This window comes from Ascidia mentula, chromosome 1 (assembly GCF_947561715.1).
Source record: "Ascidia mentula chromosome 1, kaAscMent1.1, whole genome shotgun sequence".
Classification (NCBI taxonomy): Eukaryota; Metazoa; Chordata; class Ascidiacea; order Phlebobranchia; family Ascidiidae; genus Ascidia; species Ascidia mentula.
Window position 1 is genome coordinate 7659809 of NC_138566.1, and position 17900 is coordinate 7677708.

The 17900-nt window shown below is 39.8% G+C and overlaps 1 protein-coding gene across 1 annotated transcript; it reads left to right on the forward strand.

Moving 5' to 3' along the window:
• Positions 1-991: 991 nt before the first annotated feature.
• LOC145902498 (sushi, von Willebrand factor type A, EGF and pentraxin domain-containing protein 1-like) lies at positions 992-9002 on the forward strand. The gene is made up of 20 exons (XM_082990529.1): positions 992-1111; positions 1372-1460; positions 1732-1865; positions 2081-2131; positions 2309-2471; positions 2653-2819; positions 2932-3055; positions 3191-3265; positions 3337-3374; positions 3822-3969; positions 4218-4288; positions 4350-4406; positions 4632-4748; positions 5186-5362; positions 5714-5903; positions 6391-6566; positions 6876-7070; positions 7455-7631; positions 8208-8393; positions 8830-9002. Exons 1-20 carry the CDS (start codon positions 992-994, stop codon positions 9000-9002), a joined length of 2628 nt encoding a protein of 875 aa, XP_082846655.1.
• Positions 9003-17900: the final 8898 nt, after the last annotated feature.

The following is a 17900-nucleotide window of genomic DNA, read 5'->3' on the forward strand; positions in this document are numbered from 1 at the left end:
ACAAACATTTCTGCTCCAAACCACGCACTAATGTGAAGCAACGTTGTTGCAACTAACCGGCAATGGTGATCAAACTACAAAGTTCGCCTTTCAAAAGTTTCCACATATAAGTTACTCGTAAAAGTGAAAATCGTGCATTCTAAACGTTTATTGTTCATTATGCTTGTAATGAAGACTTTGACGGATCGAGGTTTTTTGGTGTGACCGATGTTCGACTTTGACATCAAAATGAGAGTAGTTTACCCTCACTTGTGACCTTTGCCAGTTGGTCAATTTCACGACGCTTTGAAATTCTGTTTCGTGCCGAAAAGTGTTTTCAACGGAGGATTGTCTGCCCTGTTCGTTTCGGCAGGTAAGAGAAATATAACGTAAGTAAAAAATTTAAATAAACAAAAAACAAAAGGAAAAGGAAAAAGCATCGAATCCAATGGATTCTAAAAAATTGCATTTTAGGAAAATATTTCTTACATTGTATCGACCCAAATAAGGCACAGCTTGGCAAAGCACACCGCGTCAATCATTTCTCCAACACTATCATGCGACAAGATAATTTGTTTTGGTCGCATGTTGCTTAAATTGCGTCTATTATTGCAACCTGACGCCACCAACACTATCATGCGACAGCTTATGCTTGGGGGCAGGCCAATACCGCAAGATGACCTGCTATGTTTAAACCACACACATGATCGGACGGGGCTTCTGGGTGAAAGTTGGATATATCGTTGCATCTGTATGGAATATATCGTAGTCGCAACATTTGTCTCTCTATTTTCGTTGTTGGTGTCAGGTACGTTTCCTGGTTTTTGCTATTGCTGTTGCAGTTGTTTGTCTGTTAGATCGTACGTTGAGTAAAGTAAAATTCCCAATTAGGTCGTGTAGTTACAAACTCTGTTACTTTGTGTTGTGATTAGACAACGAAGCATACGTAGGTTTCCTTCACAGTAGTAGAACGTACGTTAGACAGTATTAAAGGTTCGGAAAATAACAGTTTATGCGTAACAATGCAGCTTGTCACGTGGCTGATCACGTGAGGGAAAGGCGTCAAGCGAACTCTGAACTTCAAATCACGAATGACGTCAGGAAATATTTTTCCAGGTGCCTTAAGGAGAAGGTATGACCACGTTCTTTTGCGGGAAACACGACGCTTTTTGTATCACAGGCCTAACTTGGCACTGAGCTCTTTCGAAAACGTTTCTTCCTGCTTTTTTGTTTTGTTGCACACCCGGAATCAAACGCTGTTCAAAATCTGCGAGATTTTGTTTATATCTGTCGATATACAAACTTTTGCCTCGGGGAATTTAGTTTTCCTGTTGTAAAATGTGTATTCAATTCAAAAGCAATCTGTTTTTCCGGTAGTTGTTTTGTAAATAGGTTGGTGACATCTGGTCGTGGGAGAGTGTGGTCGACTATTCCATCCTCGACACTCACTGGTACGAAAACAGCGACAGTTCAAACTGCAGGTTCGATTTATCTTTAAAACTACGATGTCTATGTTTTTATTTCTGGTCCACCATCTTCTTTTATTTAGCCGAAGATAACCCTACTCCGGCGTATTTGATAATACTGTGTCAATTGGCAGCGTGTGTAATTATAGTTCTAAGCAAAAAAAAAACTTTAGGCGACATTTGCACGTACAGTACACGACAAAGGTATGCGCTTTTTTGTCGGGCTTCGTGTTTGCGTGTACGCATATGTATATATGGACAGCTCAAATTTTCAAATTTATTGCAGTCGCTCAATTGACCTTGATACGCCCGACTGCTGGAAGGAAAGGGTTCAAATCTATTTGCGAAACAGCTCCTTCCTGGTACCCCCATGTCACGAATGTATTGATCAATTCGGCAGCGACACGTCGCAGGGAATTAGTAAGTATTTCTCTGTCAAAATTACTGTTGCGCTCAGGGGTCTTCCATATACGGCGCTTGATGTGGAAACCGTGCGGTTTGTACATGTACAATATGCCGGTGACGAATTTGTCTTTTCCTATTGTTACTTCTATATAATAATATATTAATTTGACTTTAAATTATAAATTGATATTAAGGAGAGTATTTGTTGCCATATCAATTTTTTTTACCAGGAACCTACACACTGATTGATGCAGTCAGTCTCGCTACTGCAAACAGATATGGTAATCCACACTTTCCGTACATTTACAAACTGCTATAGCCAAAAAGCAACAACTCATGTGGAAATAATTCTTCCCTATGCCATAGCTTGTCCATTACAGTTGGCCTGCATGAGCTGCTCAAATCGTACAGATGAACTAGAAAAGTGTTCAAATTTTGTTGCATTTGGGTGCATGCAGAAATCTGTGTTGAACCCGACTCCGACGTTCCGTTTCGTCCAAACTCGCCACGAGTTCGCCGCTACTCGTCCTGCAACTCGGATAACATTCAATTTCCATCAGGAAGAACTCCACTCGACTTTCCGTCAGTCTTTCAGTTCATTGAAGCGCACACGATTTGTGGGTAAAGTTGTAAAAACGATTAATATGCTCTGTAAAATCATAAATATATGGATCTGCTTCATTAATAGACCTAATATCGCAAAGATGTATTTAGATTCTCCCCAGCTAAGTGCATCCAATTATTTGTATTTTGGGCACTTTAAATGCTTTAAAAAACAGGTCACATAAACTTCAATCCACAGAAGCGAATTTGGGGAATGTGACAGCAACAACCGGGCCATAATAGGTCAAAGCAACCCAGATATAACGAGATGGCCGTATCGATATGAAGCTCTTACTTTAGACGATTCGCCACTTCAGGCGGCAATAGGTCTTTGCAATCAACGCTTCTTTCCGCCAGATGTCGCTGGTAAGTAACTTTTGTAACTAAGCAATTTTTTTTTTGTTTAAACCCTGTGGTAAATTTTATGATCAATAAGATTTTTTGTTAGTGTCATTGTTGTTTTCTTGTTATTGTTTAGATTGGTCGCAGTGGAGTCCCTGCAGCGTCTCGTGCGGAAGTGGACAACGGAGCCGTGGTTTAAATTGCGATGGTGTCGTTTGCGCTTCCACAGAACTCCAGGAATGCAACACTCAACTTTGCCAGTACGACCAGCGTCACTGATTTCTGTAAACGTGCCTGGTCTATTACTCATTAATTCCTAACCTGCTCATAAAGGTCATGTGTCGGATTGTACCTCTTTGATATACTTTTAAGTATCTTTTGCTTTTACTTGGTAGGTTGTGCGCAGTTTCTGTGTACACGCGAAAGAGATGTATTGGATTCGTGGCCAATAAACAACAATGCCTAGATCGGTAAAAAAGCCTTTTTTTTTTTTTTTTTTTCTATTTAATTTCTACGTGTTTACTATCGTTTTGTGTTGCAGTGGCTGCTGCTATGACAAAGGGTTTTGCTACAGACAAGGTAAACGAAATTAATGTTATGACGTGACGTTATGTAATCTGAAAAAAACAAAACACTTTGTTTTTTTTTATAATACATCCAACAGTTCCTCTTTGTAATATAAAGGTTATTCATAATATATTAGGTTTGCAGGCTTGGCAGCCCAGGCATTGCAGCCTAGCTGGATCAGGTACTTTTTCCTGACAAGTCGGAGCATGATTTGGCAAATCAAGTTCCCGGTGAGGTTTGAACTCACGACCCTGGGCTAACTTAAAGATCGCGATACGTTAGCTGTGATCGCCAAGCAAGGACATGCGCTGTGGGGCGATCCTGCCAATCATGCTTTTGCATGCAACTGCCTTATTCGTAATACCTGTTGTCTAGCCTGCAGACATCCAGTAATAACTTTCCTATGTTCCAAAATTAGCATAACTTGCAACGCAATTTCCTTGAGCATTGAACACACAGGAAAACCTCCAAGTTTCATCAAGTTCACACCTTCTGTGCAACCCAACATTCCGTTTGGAGGCGAACCAGGTTTTCCGGGTTCCAACATCATTAAGTGTAATAGACTGTTGCGTGGACCAAGATGTGTCGTATTAGGGCAAGTGGACAGGTAAGGATTACGACTGTTCTCACCAAAATTAAGACCACACCAACTGTCCGTAATTGAGAATTTATTTTATGTCTAACTTTTCTTAAATGCATTTAAGTTGACATTGAAAAGCGCTTGCGAAAAAAATAAAATAACATAACGAAGTGGAAGGTGGTAGTTAGTAATGTTATTAAAGCTTTGCAGTTAAAGTGTTGGCAAGAATTAAACAATGAGGTTTGGTTTTAAGTCTAAAATATTTTCTTTTTTAGCATCAAATGTCAAAGGGTGGGGTGTTGCTGGGATAGTCAGACTGGCACATGTTACAGAGGCTCGTTTCGAGGTATATAATAAAAAGCCGAAAATCCGATTCAAAATTTATAATTTATTTTTTGTTGCCACAGTAACCAATGTACGGCAGACTTGCCCGCCAGGATTTACAAATCCGCCGAGATGTGACGGTAAGTGCGCTGCTCACTTGTCGTTGGTAATGTTTTTGTTAAGTATACCTACCTTTTACCTTTATGGGTTTACTTGGTAGAAAACGATTTATCTAGGACGGGGCTTACAGTTAATGTGATTAGTTTGCCGTAAAATCTATTTAGTTTTTCGTAAAAATTTGCTGTATTTTTGCTGCGGTTGATTTTCAGTACAGTCAAAGGAAAACAGTTGCTTTTCTTTACCAGACATGAACGAATGCACCGCCAGCCCCTGTATGAACGGGGGAACTTGTCACAATCAAATAAACGGGTTTTTGTGCGACTGTCCTGCCACAGCATCTGGACTTACCTGTTCTACATTATGTACGAGTTTAGTGTATCTGCAAACTATACTGTTTAAGCAGAACTAACTTTTGTTCAAGAAAATGTTACCGGCAAAGTCTGTATATTTTGATGGATCTGCCGCGTATATGCAGAACACTGAACATATTAGTAACAATAACAAAGCCAGGCCTTTTCGTTGTTAATTATTTCTATTAATTTCTACAAGCAAGGGGAGCCTATAATATGATTACTGTAAGCTGTATACAGATGTCTGGTGTTTGTTTTGGTTTTGAAAATATTATTGGTCAAAACAGTGGCCATCTGCATGCAGCTTACAGAAATCCACTAATTTCGTCTCGTAGATTGATATAACTTCCTAAAATGTAAACGAAAGTTAAGTGCATGCAAATAATTAACCGTGTAACATGTTTACTCTCTTGCATAATGCGTGTATGTGTGATTTTTTCATTTAACAGCGTGTCTCAGTCCACCGTCTCCCACGAACGGCCTCTTTCTTCCAATAAAATTGTTTTACGGAGTTGGCGAATTGGTTGACTATCAATGCAACGGACCTTACATATTGGATGGCGACCTTACCAACGCCTGTCTTTCCACTGGTACCTGGTCTAATCTGGCACCCCTCTGTAAACTGGGTAAGCCCCGAGTGTAACAAAACTGTCCGCACACTTGTAGAAAGTTCATTGCTCGAAAATTGAATTGATGAGATATGCGCAACTACAGTGAGGCATTACACCGTCGGGACATTATTCTACTGACCAGTAGTTCTCATAGTTTAAAATACTGACACATACATGGCTATGTCATAATACATAAATATAGTAGATCGGCGATGATTGCAAAAACACAAATGTTTCTTGAACTTTGCTATTTTTCGAGCAAATATTATCTTTTGTCAAGCATACGATATGTTAGTACTCAGAACTATCAACATGCGCTTTCATATCAAAATTATTCTTTCTTTTGTGATTTTTTGTTTGCTGTAGCTTGTGGAACTCCTCCATTGAATCCCAACTTGCAATATACGCCTGTGTCGTCGTCATACGACGTCCACGAAATGGTGACGTATTCGTGTCCCATTGGTTACGATTTGATCGGTGTCACCACGACCAACATATGCTCCCCTTCTGGTTGGATAATTAACTCTGTCCCGGTTTGTAATTTGCTAACAGGTACGTGTTGTTCGTTTTTGACTTTTTTTATGTCTTAAAACACTTATTTCGATTTCCAATAACCGTAAGCTGATGTGTTGTTTTTTACAATCTGGCCCTTAAAATCGTTAATAAGTAGCTCTGCTGTACTTCAGTCAAATAGTAAAACAATGCATGTAATGATAAGGCTGAGCCGCGTACGTTACTCAGCGATACCAACTATCGTTTATCGACCACTGGTTTGCTGTCATTTGAAGCCTAGCTTTATTACTTTTCCTTATTGTGAGATACGACAAACTTGCCTGGCGACCTGGACGTTTATGCAGAGAATCTCCACCACCGTAATCTGACAACATAATCAAAATGTGTTTTCGCCTTGGTACCATTCGTTGAAATGTTTTACACGATTAAAGTTGACTGGGCGTATAGGCAGAACGTCGGTTGACTTATTGCTTGAAGAGCAGCAATTAGAAATGGAAGATTATTCATGCTTTACGATTTTCAGCCGCAAGCTGTGGAACGCCGCCATTGTCCAGTGTGGTAATTCATACTCCTATCAAGACAAGTTACGTAGGAGGTGAAAGTGTGAACTACATTTGCCCATCAGGGTTCAACTTGGTCGGAACAACATACAACCAATGCCTGGCATCGAACTGGTTTTTCGCAACTTCGCCCGACTGTGTCGCAGGTGACAAATAATTGCATCTCATTTTGTTTGCGTTCCTCGAGATGATCATACAAACGATTGTTTTAGTTTTTTTTTGTATTTTGACATACGAGTCAGGTTACACAAGTTCTAGTGGCACACAAAACTGCTTGTCGTTCATGCGTGAAATTTAGAATCCTTCTTTGCTTTTGTTAATTGCCCATCACGACCAATTGCATAAAATAATTTCTCTTTCTGAATGACGCAAACACCCTCGAATCATAACCATATGCGATTGTACTGACCAAGCAGCTCCCATTTCATATTTGGAATACTTTCTCTTATTTTTAGGTTGCACGGCTCCCCCAACCCCAGTTAATGGGTTTTACACTTCGGTGATCATACCAACGCCATCACTGTTCAATGTAGGGGATTCTGTCACGTATGGATGTAATTCCCCGTTAGTTCTTTCCGGGGAACCGACCAGCAACACGTGCATAGGTCCTGCAACATGGCAGAACACCATGCTTTCCCGTTGTGCTTCTAGTAAGCTGCGTTTTCAACAATAACACCCGATGCTGGCATTTATAACTATTGTAAACTACATTATTACTGATGCTGCCAGGCATATTATATTGCTGAATACTGCCCTTCTGGCAAATTTTATTTTATTTACGTTTCTCAACGTTTCGGCTGTTATGCAACAGCCTTCATCAGGAGGTAAGAATGTAAGTTTAACAAAGTAGACACATTTGAGGCTATGTACATAAGTGATTATGTACAAAAGAGGCAAAAAGAAGTAGACTTGCCTCTTTTACCTTGCTTGTAGCGCCACCTATGGCTATGACTCCATCCCCTCTCTTCGGGCCTGCATATAGCTTATATTAAGAAAGATTCAATCATCCGCAAGGAAATCATATTTTATCTTAGCATGTGGAGGGCCACCTATGGTTGGTTTGGTTACTGTCAGTATGTTGAAGACAACTTACTTGGATGGAGAGAGGATCACATACAGTTGCCCGACCGATTACAGCTTGGTGGGAACCACAACCAACGAGTGTCTCGTGACAGGGTGGATGTTTTCAACGTCGCCAACATGTAATCCAGGTGTGTTTCTGATCGGTGCATTGCTTATTTTAAGGTGTCGCTCTTAACGAAATATTGGTATGCCTCATCTTAGTCGTGTAACGAATTAGCAAACATTACATAGGAAGACATGTTGCAATACAGTGGGAAATAAACAAATTTAATCCGACAGAACACCAAAACCGCCTAAAGGAAAAAGCTAGTTTTCATAACATTTACATAACATTTTACACGATTTGATACAAGTGGACAGAGGCAACTTTTGCATAGAAACAGCCATAAGCCAATTTGCACTAAACTAAAACACCAAAACTTATTTTAAGTTAGGTTCTAAACTGATTGTGCCGATTTTGGTCGTCAGACGAGATAGCAATACAGAATAGATGAACGAAAATCAATGTTAATACCGCCTTTTTGTCTGCTACCGGAGCCCTATTTTAGTGTCACAACATATTCGATATTCGCCCTCCTCTAAGATCCACCCTGCGCCTGACTGTGACGTCACAGCAGAGAAAATCTACGTGTTGTGGATCTCTACATCAGACCAAGGTGTCGAAATTTACACAAAAGCTGTAATAAAAATAAACATTGTTACAGTTTGCACAAGTCCACCAATACCAACAAACGGATTTATCATTTCCTTTCCACTGCCCACGGAGTACCAAGTGGGCGAAACGATCATGTACGCCTGCAATGAACCACTTACTCTGGTTGGAAATCCTTCAAATAGATGCGATGGCCCTGGAAGTTGGCGATTCACCGCCGCACCCACCTGTTCTGCTTGTAAGTACAGCATGCAGAACATTTTGATAATTTGTATGAGTGTGTTCTATGTGTCCACCGTTCCGGTATAAAAATTTAACGATTAGCGTGTCCCAAATAGTTCTCAAATTTAGTAAAGTTGTTAAACTTAAGAATACTCATCTAGTATACGAAAACGCAATGGTTAGTTATCGCCTGTAAATTTAGTCGTTGTAAATTTAGTAAATTTAGATGTCAGTACAGTATACCAACCCATAGCTTTTCCTATTGTTAGTTCTCGCGAGCCAGTTCAATTGACGCAATATTTTTTGACCACACCGGGATTCGAACCCATGATATCCGGGTCACGAATCCCGATCAGATTTTCTTCTTTGTATATAAAGTCGGGCGCTTTATCTATGCTGCCAAACGCCCGCCCATTGCCGCAAAGTTTGCTGAAAATGGGGATTATTTGCAGTGTGTGGTGCGCCACCTTCTCCAGTGGACGGAAGTTACGAACCCATTCAGACCACTTACATAGTGGGCGAAAGTGTGATGTATTTTTGTGGCGTTGACATTCCCCTCATCGGACCGAGCTCCAACAGCTGTTCTGCCGAGGGCTGGACGGGCACAGCGCCCACGTGCGGATAGAAAGACTACAGAAAACTTACTACACAGATCCTCTTAAATTATGTTTTTTTCGCGTACGTTACTTAAAGAAAAAAAGTACGATTTCTGTATTTTCTTGAAATGCTCTTATACGCAATAATATCAATAGTAAGATTAGTGAAAGAAATGTTATATTTTGTAAATGAAGTTACGTCACTTGCGTGTATATCTTTGCATGCACCAAGCAACGTTTTTGGCATATTTTTATTTTTCCAAGATGATAAATTGATGTTCCTTATCCGTGATACAAAGGTTTCAACAAAAATGCATCTTAATTTCACTTCAACGGTGTTTGACAACACAAGCTCTCACGATGGCCGTATGCAAATCTTGTGGCACCGCAAGACACCAAAAACATAACCTACCGCAAGGTTTAAAGCAACAGTTTCCTAAATCTGAAATGGAGAAATGGTATCTTCCTCACTTTGTTCGTAAATATGCAAACTTATTCATGGCACGATAAGAACTTCTGAGAAAACGGGAAGGGTCAAACCTTTCGCTGACCCGTTAATTGCGATGAAAATTTGCCGGTAGTAATTATTCGGTAATCCCGAGAAACTGGCAAGTCATTGCTGGGCTGAAGGATTCCATCCGTGAAAAATTCTGGCATCGAAACTAAGAGTTTCTATTTTCTTTGGTATAAAGGCCTGGTGTCAAATAACGTTGAAAACTGTTGTATCTTTTAAAACAAAAAGCCTTATTTGTTATGCTGACACAAATTAGTGGCTTCGTGCTTCGTAATACGTACCAATTATGGTAATTTGTTGTCGCAGAGAAAAAAGACAATTCTAACCGAGGGTCAGATTCTTCTACAGTTAATGAGCGAGTCTTGCAGTTGAAAGCTGTTTACAGTTGATGAAAAACACGAAGCCTCGTTGTCAGCACCGCATTAAAACGAAATCTGTTCTCATTAATAACATGTAAAGATGCAAGTACTTAACAAACCAAATGATCATTTCAAACATATAAGCATAAACGACATTGACATACAAAATAAACAACATAACCTTCATATGTAATATCCACTAGGTGCCAATAATGAGCTATAATTTTAAATATTGCTTTCATTTGTTATTCTCCAACCCTTTTATACAAATAGCAGTCAAAACCGGTATTTTTGCAGAGTCTGTGAAACTGCTTGTAGAAATTAACGCGTTAATTAGTGGTATTTGGAGAAACTTGGCCATTCTCATTCGGTTGTGAAACATTTGTACTTCTCAGGCAGAAAAGAGAATTGTTGTTAAAACCACTTTAAACCTTACTTTGACTTCTGCACAACCGATTATTTAACTTTTTGCGGAAACTCTTTTTTTTAAGTGTCAGTTAGGAGATAATCTTTGAAATTCGAACAAAGAGCTGTAGAAATTCAAGTGGTGTGCGCTGTTTGTCCATGCAGTTAGATATTAGGAGAACGGATTTATTTAAAATGCCTACAGAAAAACCAGCACCACATTTGAAAATATTATGGGGGACAACATACGGCGAGTGATTTTTAAACTTAGTAAATTTTGTTAAATATTCGTCAATTTTATATCACAGTTTAGGCACAATGAGTTTTCAAAACATGTTTTAAATCTGTTACCCTCATGCGTATTTTTCTCAATTAAATTGGTTTCTAAGCAATACACTTTGCTTCAACTTTAAATGGATTTGTAAAAACACTACAAACACCAATTCCAATAAACATTGTTTATTTTCTGTACAAGTTTCGCATTTCTACGGTTCCTCAAAACAACCACCATCATGTCTCTTGTTAGACAATTTTTCTCTTTGCTTCATGAACGTATTTGCTTCGACAGTGATGAGAAACTAACTTTACAAAGCGTCCCATTTCAAATGTCACATCAATATGGTCGTTCACGGGAAATTCCTCAAGTACTTGTCAACTAAAGAACAACACTTCCATGGGAAATTTCAATTTCTCATTACTCCAAAATCAGGTTTTCTTCTGCGTTTGCAAACTACACACCTTGTCTGTATGTTCGAAGTGCAATGAATTAATCAGCCCTGATTTGAATTTACGGTGTACGTTTTTCAAAAATTCGCACGTGACTTTTAACGTTCGAGACATTCAAGAAAAGCCCAACATGAGTTATTACCTAACTTTTTCACGGAAGAATGCAAATAAAACGTAAAAAGCGTGACAACATTAAAGTCGAAAATGATTGTCTAAGCCTTGATTGATTTCTTGCCATTTAATTAAAACCGTGACGTCAACTCAAGCAAAACACCCAATTATTTGTAAGCGAATTATTTAATACAAGATCTGCATCATTACGGGGTTTACGCTCGTCGGTCGAAATCCTAAGGTGAGGTATGTGCGTATTCAAAACACCCTTTCGTACACACGAAACATAAACACGTTTTCTTAACGCGCTGAAGCGGCGTTTTGGATTTAAAAAATTGGCAAATCTATTTCAAAGACGTCATACTACGACCGAATTTACGCTTTAATTTCCAATTGAGCTCCTGTATATTACAATAGGAATGAACAATATATTTGTACATAAAGGTGCAAAGTTACACTGTATAGGTTATTTTAACGCAACAGGTCGTTGAAAAGTACAAATGTTTCTTAAATTAAACCAAACAACATCATTTAATTATTCCCACAAATTCGTTTTGGGGCAAATGATACACGAAACGTTCACCACCTTTCTGTTGGGACATCTTAAAAAAGGAAAAAAATAGAATAATGCACGGCCGTCGCAGTATTTAGTCACTTGGTCCTATTAAGTACTTCGTTTCAGTTTTTGTCACATTTCAAAAATATCGTACCCACGACAAATGACTCTGTTCACTGTCTTTCCATCAGAGGCAGGTTTCTCTTCACTTGCATCGACATCGGCAGTTTGTTTGGCCGCAAAGTCGAATGATAAGAGGTTTGAACCGGCAGTCACGTTCCTCAACCAACAGTTGATCACCACTTGCAACCGGCGGTTAAGTGCGCGTTATACAAACGCCTGTCAGCTCTAACGGAAGTGAGTGCGTACTTAAAGAGATGCTAGGATTACTCACTATGTGGTGTTACTGTTGCGGATCAAACTTGCAATGAAAACAGTTTGTGGTCTGAAATGTCCTTCAACGTGCAAAACGTCAGTGGTGTACCTGCCAGCCAGGACTTACGACATACGACACTTTACAGTGCAATTGCATGACCTGTCCGAAATCCCACAGTTTAAATGTGCACACCAAATTGCAAAAGCGTGGAAGTACATTAACTTATATAAATTTGAAAAAGTTTATCCACGTGTGTTTGCTACAAATAACAACCTTTGTGAAGTAGAACGATTTTTGTACGTTCAACTCACTGTTGTAAGAAAAGCTTGACGTGCATTGGACAAAATGGTTGCCTACAGAGCGCCTTTTTAAATGGAACCACCGTCTTCAGAAACGATCGGCGGTATTTAAACGAAGTGCCACGGGCCGAATTTCGCGGATGCATGAAATCAAGATCTAAACGGAACGGGCTCTCCGATCTGTCTCGACAAACTGCGTAATTGTCGCCTGAAGGTGTCAGAAAATCGTAAAATGGGATAGCGGATTGCTGCACGCGCGTCTCCCGCCATAAATAATGGATTTCGATATAACACAACATTAGACACTTGTGTAAATCTTGTGTTACTGTCCTTTGCGCTTCCTGTGACAGGCGCCGTTAAAAGAAATCCATACCTCCGCCGCACAGACTGCCAAAAACGGTCGTTTTCTGTCAAACAGCGGTGTCGCGTTGCGATGTTTCAAAACAAGCGATTTCGAAAGGAAAATAAGACATTTTACGTATTAGCCTAAGTGCCAAACAAACGTCGCTGCATGTTTGCCTTAGAATGAACATACGAAGGTCCGTGCATTGAGGTCAATGATTATTTGTCCAATGTATTGTGAATGTACGTGACGTCATCCCCGTGGTTGCTTTAAAGCTAGCATTCATCAAAATATGCAGAAAAATGCTGAATGGTCTATGCGATGTGAAACCACACGTCAAACACGAGTGAAACCTTGTAACCGACAAAAACCACTTGAAAGCACTGCCATTACCGCCATAGGCCAGTTCGGAAGCAAATTCAGTCGCAAAAGTGAATAAATCGGCGACGAAGATAGGCTTGGCCAAAGGCATCGATGAAACCTTGAGAGAAATGACCATTTTGCCTGGTAAACTCCCGTCACCTCATTTGAGCTCTTTGTTTCAGACCAGACGTTAATTTTGCATACACGAGGTCGTGACCGGGACGGAAGGGGCGCTTTTTAGAGAGCCGGCTTTTTCCGGCTTTTGCAAATCTCTCAAAAACAGTTGAATTGTGGGTTTCTCTCCAACTGCATTTAAATACATTTAGCATGATTTTCCCCCTTCATGCGCAACGTGTTTTTTTGTTGTTTATCGACTCCGACTTCCGAAAGCTGGGGATTGCGAGAAGAATAGCAGAGACCGATTTCCACAAGGTAATCAACATTCAAATGCAAATCTTTTTAAATTTACTTCATCAAACAAAAATTTGACTAATTTTCTATTGATTTAACGTTCGATTGGAAAATTCATTGCCAAGCCTTCGTGTCGCAAAACAATTTAACTTGGGGTGAAAATACGTAAAATTGGAAAACTTGATTTCTTGTCGTACATGAACACAAATTCAGTGTTAGATTAGAATTAAATCCGCACACGCTTTACAGAAACACCACCAAAATATTTAACGTAAATTCAAAAGAAAGGAAATTTAATTCGACCCACATTTTGTACAGAAATAGAACGAACGCACAGATGAAATTAAATGTGTTCAGGTCATTTCGCTGACACATGCAAGGCGGGTGGCCCCACAGTTTAGTTTTTAATATTACCCGGATTACACGGGTGGGCGTTTGTAGCTCGCGAAACTCGACCCTGGGTGTCGCGCATCAAATATTAAACTGATGTATTCGTAAAATCGTACGCGGCAGCTGCAGCTTATCCGGCCAACTGATAGACAAATTTTCTATTTGATCTCCCGCCTTTTGCCAACCGTTAAACCAACCTTGAGGCGTGTTGGATTCCAAGGTCACAACGAGGGTGGTGTGTTTGTTGATGAACTTGTGACCATTGCAGTAGCTTCCATTTTGTAAAAAGCAGGTGCCTAAGCAATAGTTTATGGTACATGAGAAATGGTCTACAATCACCCTTCACCGCACGATACAATCAGTTTTTTTTTCGTTTGTAAGTGGTGTTTTCTATAAATAATGTGTTTGTATACACTGCATTCAACTTAGATGGACTACAACGTACTTCGATATTATAGATGAATTGAATGCCTTGTAAGTTTTGTTCGACGTTGTAGCAGATCGATGTCAAATAGAAAAAATCTACTATCTCAGCATGTTTCTGCTAAAAGGGTAATAAACTGCATGTTTAGGCGATTTAAGTAAACCTTTTTGAAATAACTCGTAAATGTTTTGCACTCGTTTTAGAGACATAAAGTTAGTTTAGAAATTCCAACGGAAAACAAATCTAGGTTAAAAAATGTTTAGTGTCGAACGTATGGGATACACAAAACACAAACAGCAATTTTGGGGCAGAACAACGCGCTGTCCTATGCATCCCAGTAACACGAAAATCCCGCATAAAATATGAGTCTCCGAAAAGGTTCGTCTTCTCTCAGATGACACATGTTGCTGATAAGATGCTTTGTTTACTCTACACCGAATCGAAATCGATAATTTATGACATCTGGTGCGCGCCAGGCACACTTGCGCCTTTAGTTCTAGAAATCATCAATTAAAATTTGGTTCTCTGTGAGGTGGGGGATTCGGGGCGATTGTGATCTTCAGTTCGCATTGCCTTACCTTGCTTCTGTTTGTAAAGTGATTGCTTGGGCAACACGCTTTACACCCGATGCGCTGAATTATTTATCCAATTTTGAGAAGTGTGTTTGTCGCCTCCAGCGGCCCGATTTGATGACGCGTGTATTGAATGACCTCAAATGCGATTTAGTCGCTACCTACAATTTTTTAAATAATTTCACTGAGCCCCGGTGGTGAAGTCAGGCTCTGTAAATTTTTGCCAACCACTATACAGATGGATTTTGGTGACATTTGTCGGCGAGTTGAAATATGTAGGAAGGCGTCAAAAGCTTAATTCTGGAGGCTACAATGGTGACTTCTTCACGAACCCAAAAAAATAACATTCAGTCAGCGAAATGACTTCTTGTTTTTTTGAGTTTTTTTGCTAAATAACGAAACACGAAACAAGTACGAATACATCCATTGCAAATATTAAGAAATATACGGCAGCGTTTAATCCCTAATCATGGAGATAACAGAGTAACAAACAGTCACTACCTTGAAATACAAACAAATCAAAATCAAATCGTGTTTTTTAGCGAAAAAAAAGCAACTACGCAAAAAACAATATACAAGGAAATGAAATGGCATGGGCAACGATAAAACCATAAAGGTTATCGAGTCAGGCGCCCAGGTAAAGGTGATTTCGTCACGGAGAATCACCGTCTGTCGTAGGATCGCAGTCAGTCGCACTGGGAGGTGATGCGTTGCGAGCTGCATATGATAATATACATATTTTAAACGTTTTACCTTCTACTATTTGACATGACACGATTGAATTAATAAAGTGGAACAATTTTTTTTTTGAACAGTAAAGTTCATCAACATCGCACATAGCAGACATCGCACATAGCAACTCTGTATAGATGCATTTTATAAATATTATGTTGCTGTGAGGCATATTTTGTTTCAATAATCTGTCCTTCTGGCACAATTGAACGTAACTTTTATTGACAATGCATGGTTTCATTGACAATAAAGTTACGGTTAATAATAAAAAATACAATAAAGATGTGTTTTATTTTGGAAAATTAGATTTGGCCCAAATGGGAGATTGCAAGTTCAAATTATTCGCAGAAGTACTGCTTGCGATATCTTTGTTCAATTAGATCCGGTTTAATTTACATTATACTTGATTACATCCAGGCGCATTTTTATTTCAACCGCCTTACGACCTGTCGACCGCCGTCCATTACGCCTAATTACATTGGAACGGCAAAAGAGACAACGAAAAAATATATTCCGACACACCCGCGAAGCGAATGATTAGGAATTCGCGTCAAGAGTATTTTGGGCGATAAATGTTGGAAGACTTCACCTTTGTACCAGGAAAGCTAAGGGATTATGCAACCGGGTAGGTCCTGGGTTGAAATACTTGACCCCAAGGCCATCCAAAATGTCAGGAAATTACATGGTTGACAACCACAAAGTAATCTTCATTTCCCGAAATTTCCACTTTTTATCCCTTAATGGGGTAAATTCAATTTCTAATTGGCACTCGATCGTGATGCTGATGTATATTCGCAGAAAACAACTTGGAAAAATGTTTTTCGCCAAACCCTCACACAATTCCAATTGCCAAAACGGGTGCGCGCCCAGCAAAATTCCAACCCGATGTACAAGCTTGTCAGATTTTGCTTAAGGATCGTGGAAACATATTTTCTTCAGAAGCCTGTTACGCGGTTTGGTGCCACCCAGGCAGTAGATAAATCTGTTTATTTCAGGCCCTAATCTTTGCCCTTGAATTGAAGTAAACCGCAGAAGAACAGTGGCGCCGAACACAAACAACCACTTTGTTTGCATTTTAAACGACCGCTGGCAAATCAACCAAAAGCTCTGAAAAATGATCAACATTTACAACAGAGCGGATACCAGGCAAAGTGTATGTGACGTACTTTCAAAATTCGCTATGGTGAGAAGAGCTGGTGTTTGTAAGCAAAGCAATGACACGAGGATAGTTTGGAGTTCAGCCAGAGGTTAGAGATTTCCATGGAAATCCGGGCGTGGCAAGAGTGGGTTATACAAATGATCAATTACTTTTCAAAGGTTTTGACCAAGCATCAAAGCATAAATTCATAAAAGGCACAAGGTTTTTTGAAGGAAATTATCACTCTGCGAAATACGATTCTTTAGGAAAACGATATTTTTGTTGCCCTAAGTTTTGTGAGTAAAATGATACTATTGAAAACAGTGTACTTGTGTTCTTAGTTCTGGGAAGTCAAACTTTTTTCTTCAATTTTTCGGTAGACAAACTGCATTTTATGACCCGTAACGTTACAACAGGACATGTGATGGTAAACAGTTAATTATATACAAGTGGGCCAGGCGTCAAATCCCTTCTCTAAACCCAAACTAAATCCCTTTCCCCGGCATTGACTGATTGGAAACTCTCAGCGTTTCTCTTCAAAACGTCGAGCCACAAAGATTGACTGCTGTGCCGCTGGAGGCGCAAAAGCACGTAATTTCGATAGATCTAGAACCTCGATAGGAACAATGATCCCTGCAAAAAATTGCGACGCGGAAAATAGTACTTTCTGCTTGATGTGATCTTGAAAAAGGGCATTTTTAAACTACTATGATCGAACAATTACTTTCCAATATCTTTTTTGATCTCTCGCTGAACAGAAAAATGGTCAAATGTATGGTTTACCTTAAACAACAAAATTGGGTCGAAAGCCTTTATCACTGTTAAATCATTATCAAACGTGACTGCAACGTTATTCAAGTCAATCTGACCTTAACTTGACATTCCTGTTACAAAACTCCAATCCGGAGCTCCACGATCACATTCACTCATCAGCAATTGTGACACACTCTGTGTGACCGGATTACTCAGCCTCACCGCCGGGTATACGGCACGTGATTCACCCCTTGGGGCCGGCTGTGGGGTCTGCGGGGATGCCCAGGCGCTGTGTGGGGTCGAGGGATTAATCACGGCCTTAATACGGAAGTGTGTCAAGACAGGGGCAGTAGAAGTGTCGCTTGTCGCTCTACCGTGACTGGAATATCGTGTTGCCTTGGGGGCGATAATCGTTCAGCGCGCCCCGAAAATAATTACCTCTTGTCAGAGGAGCC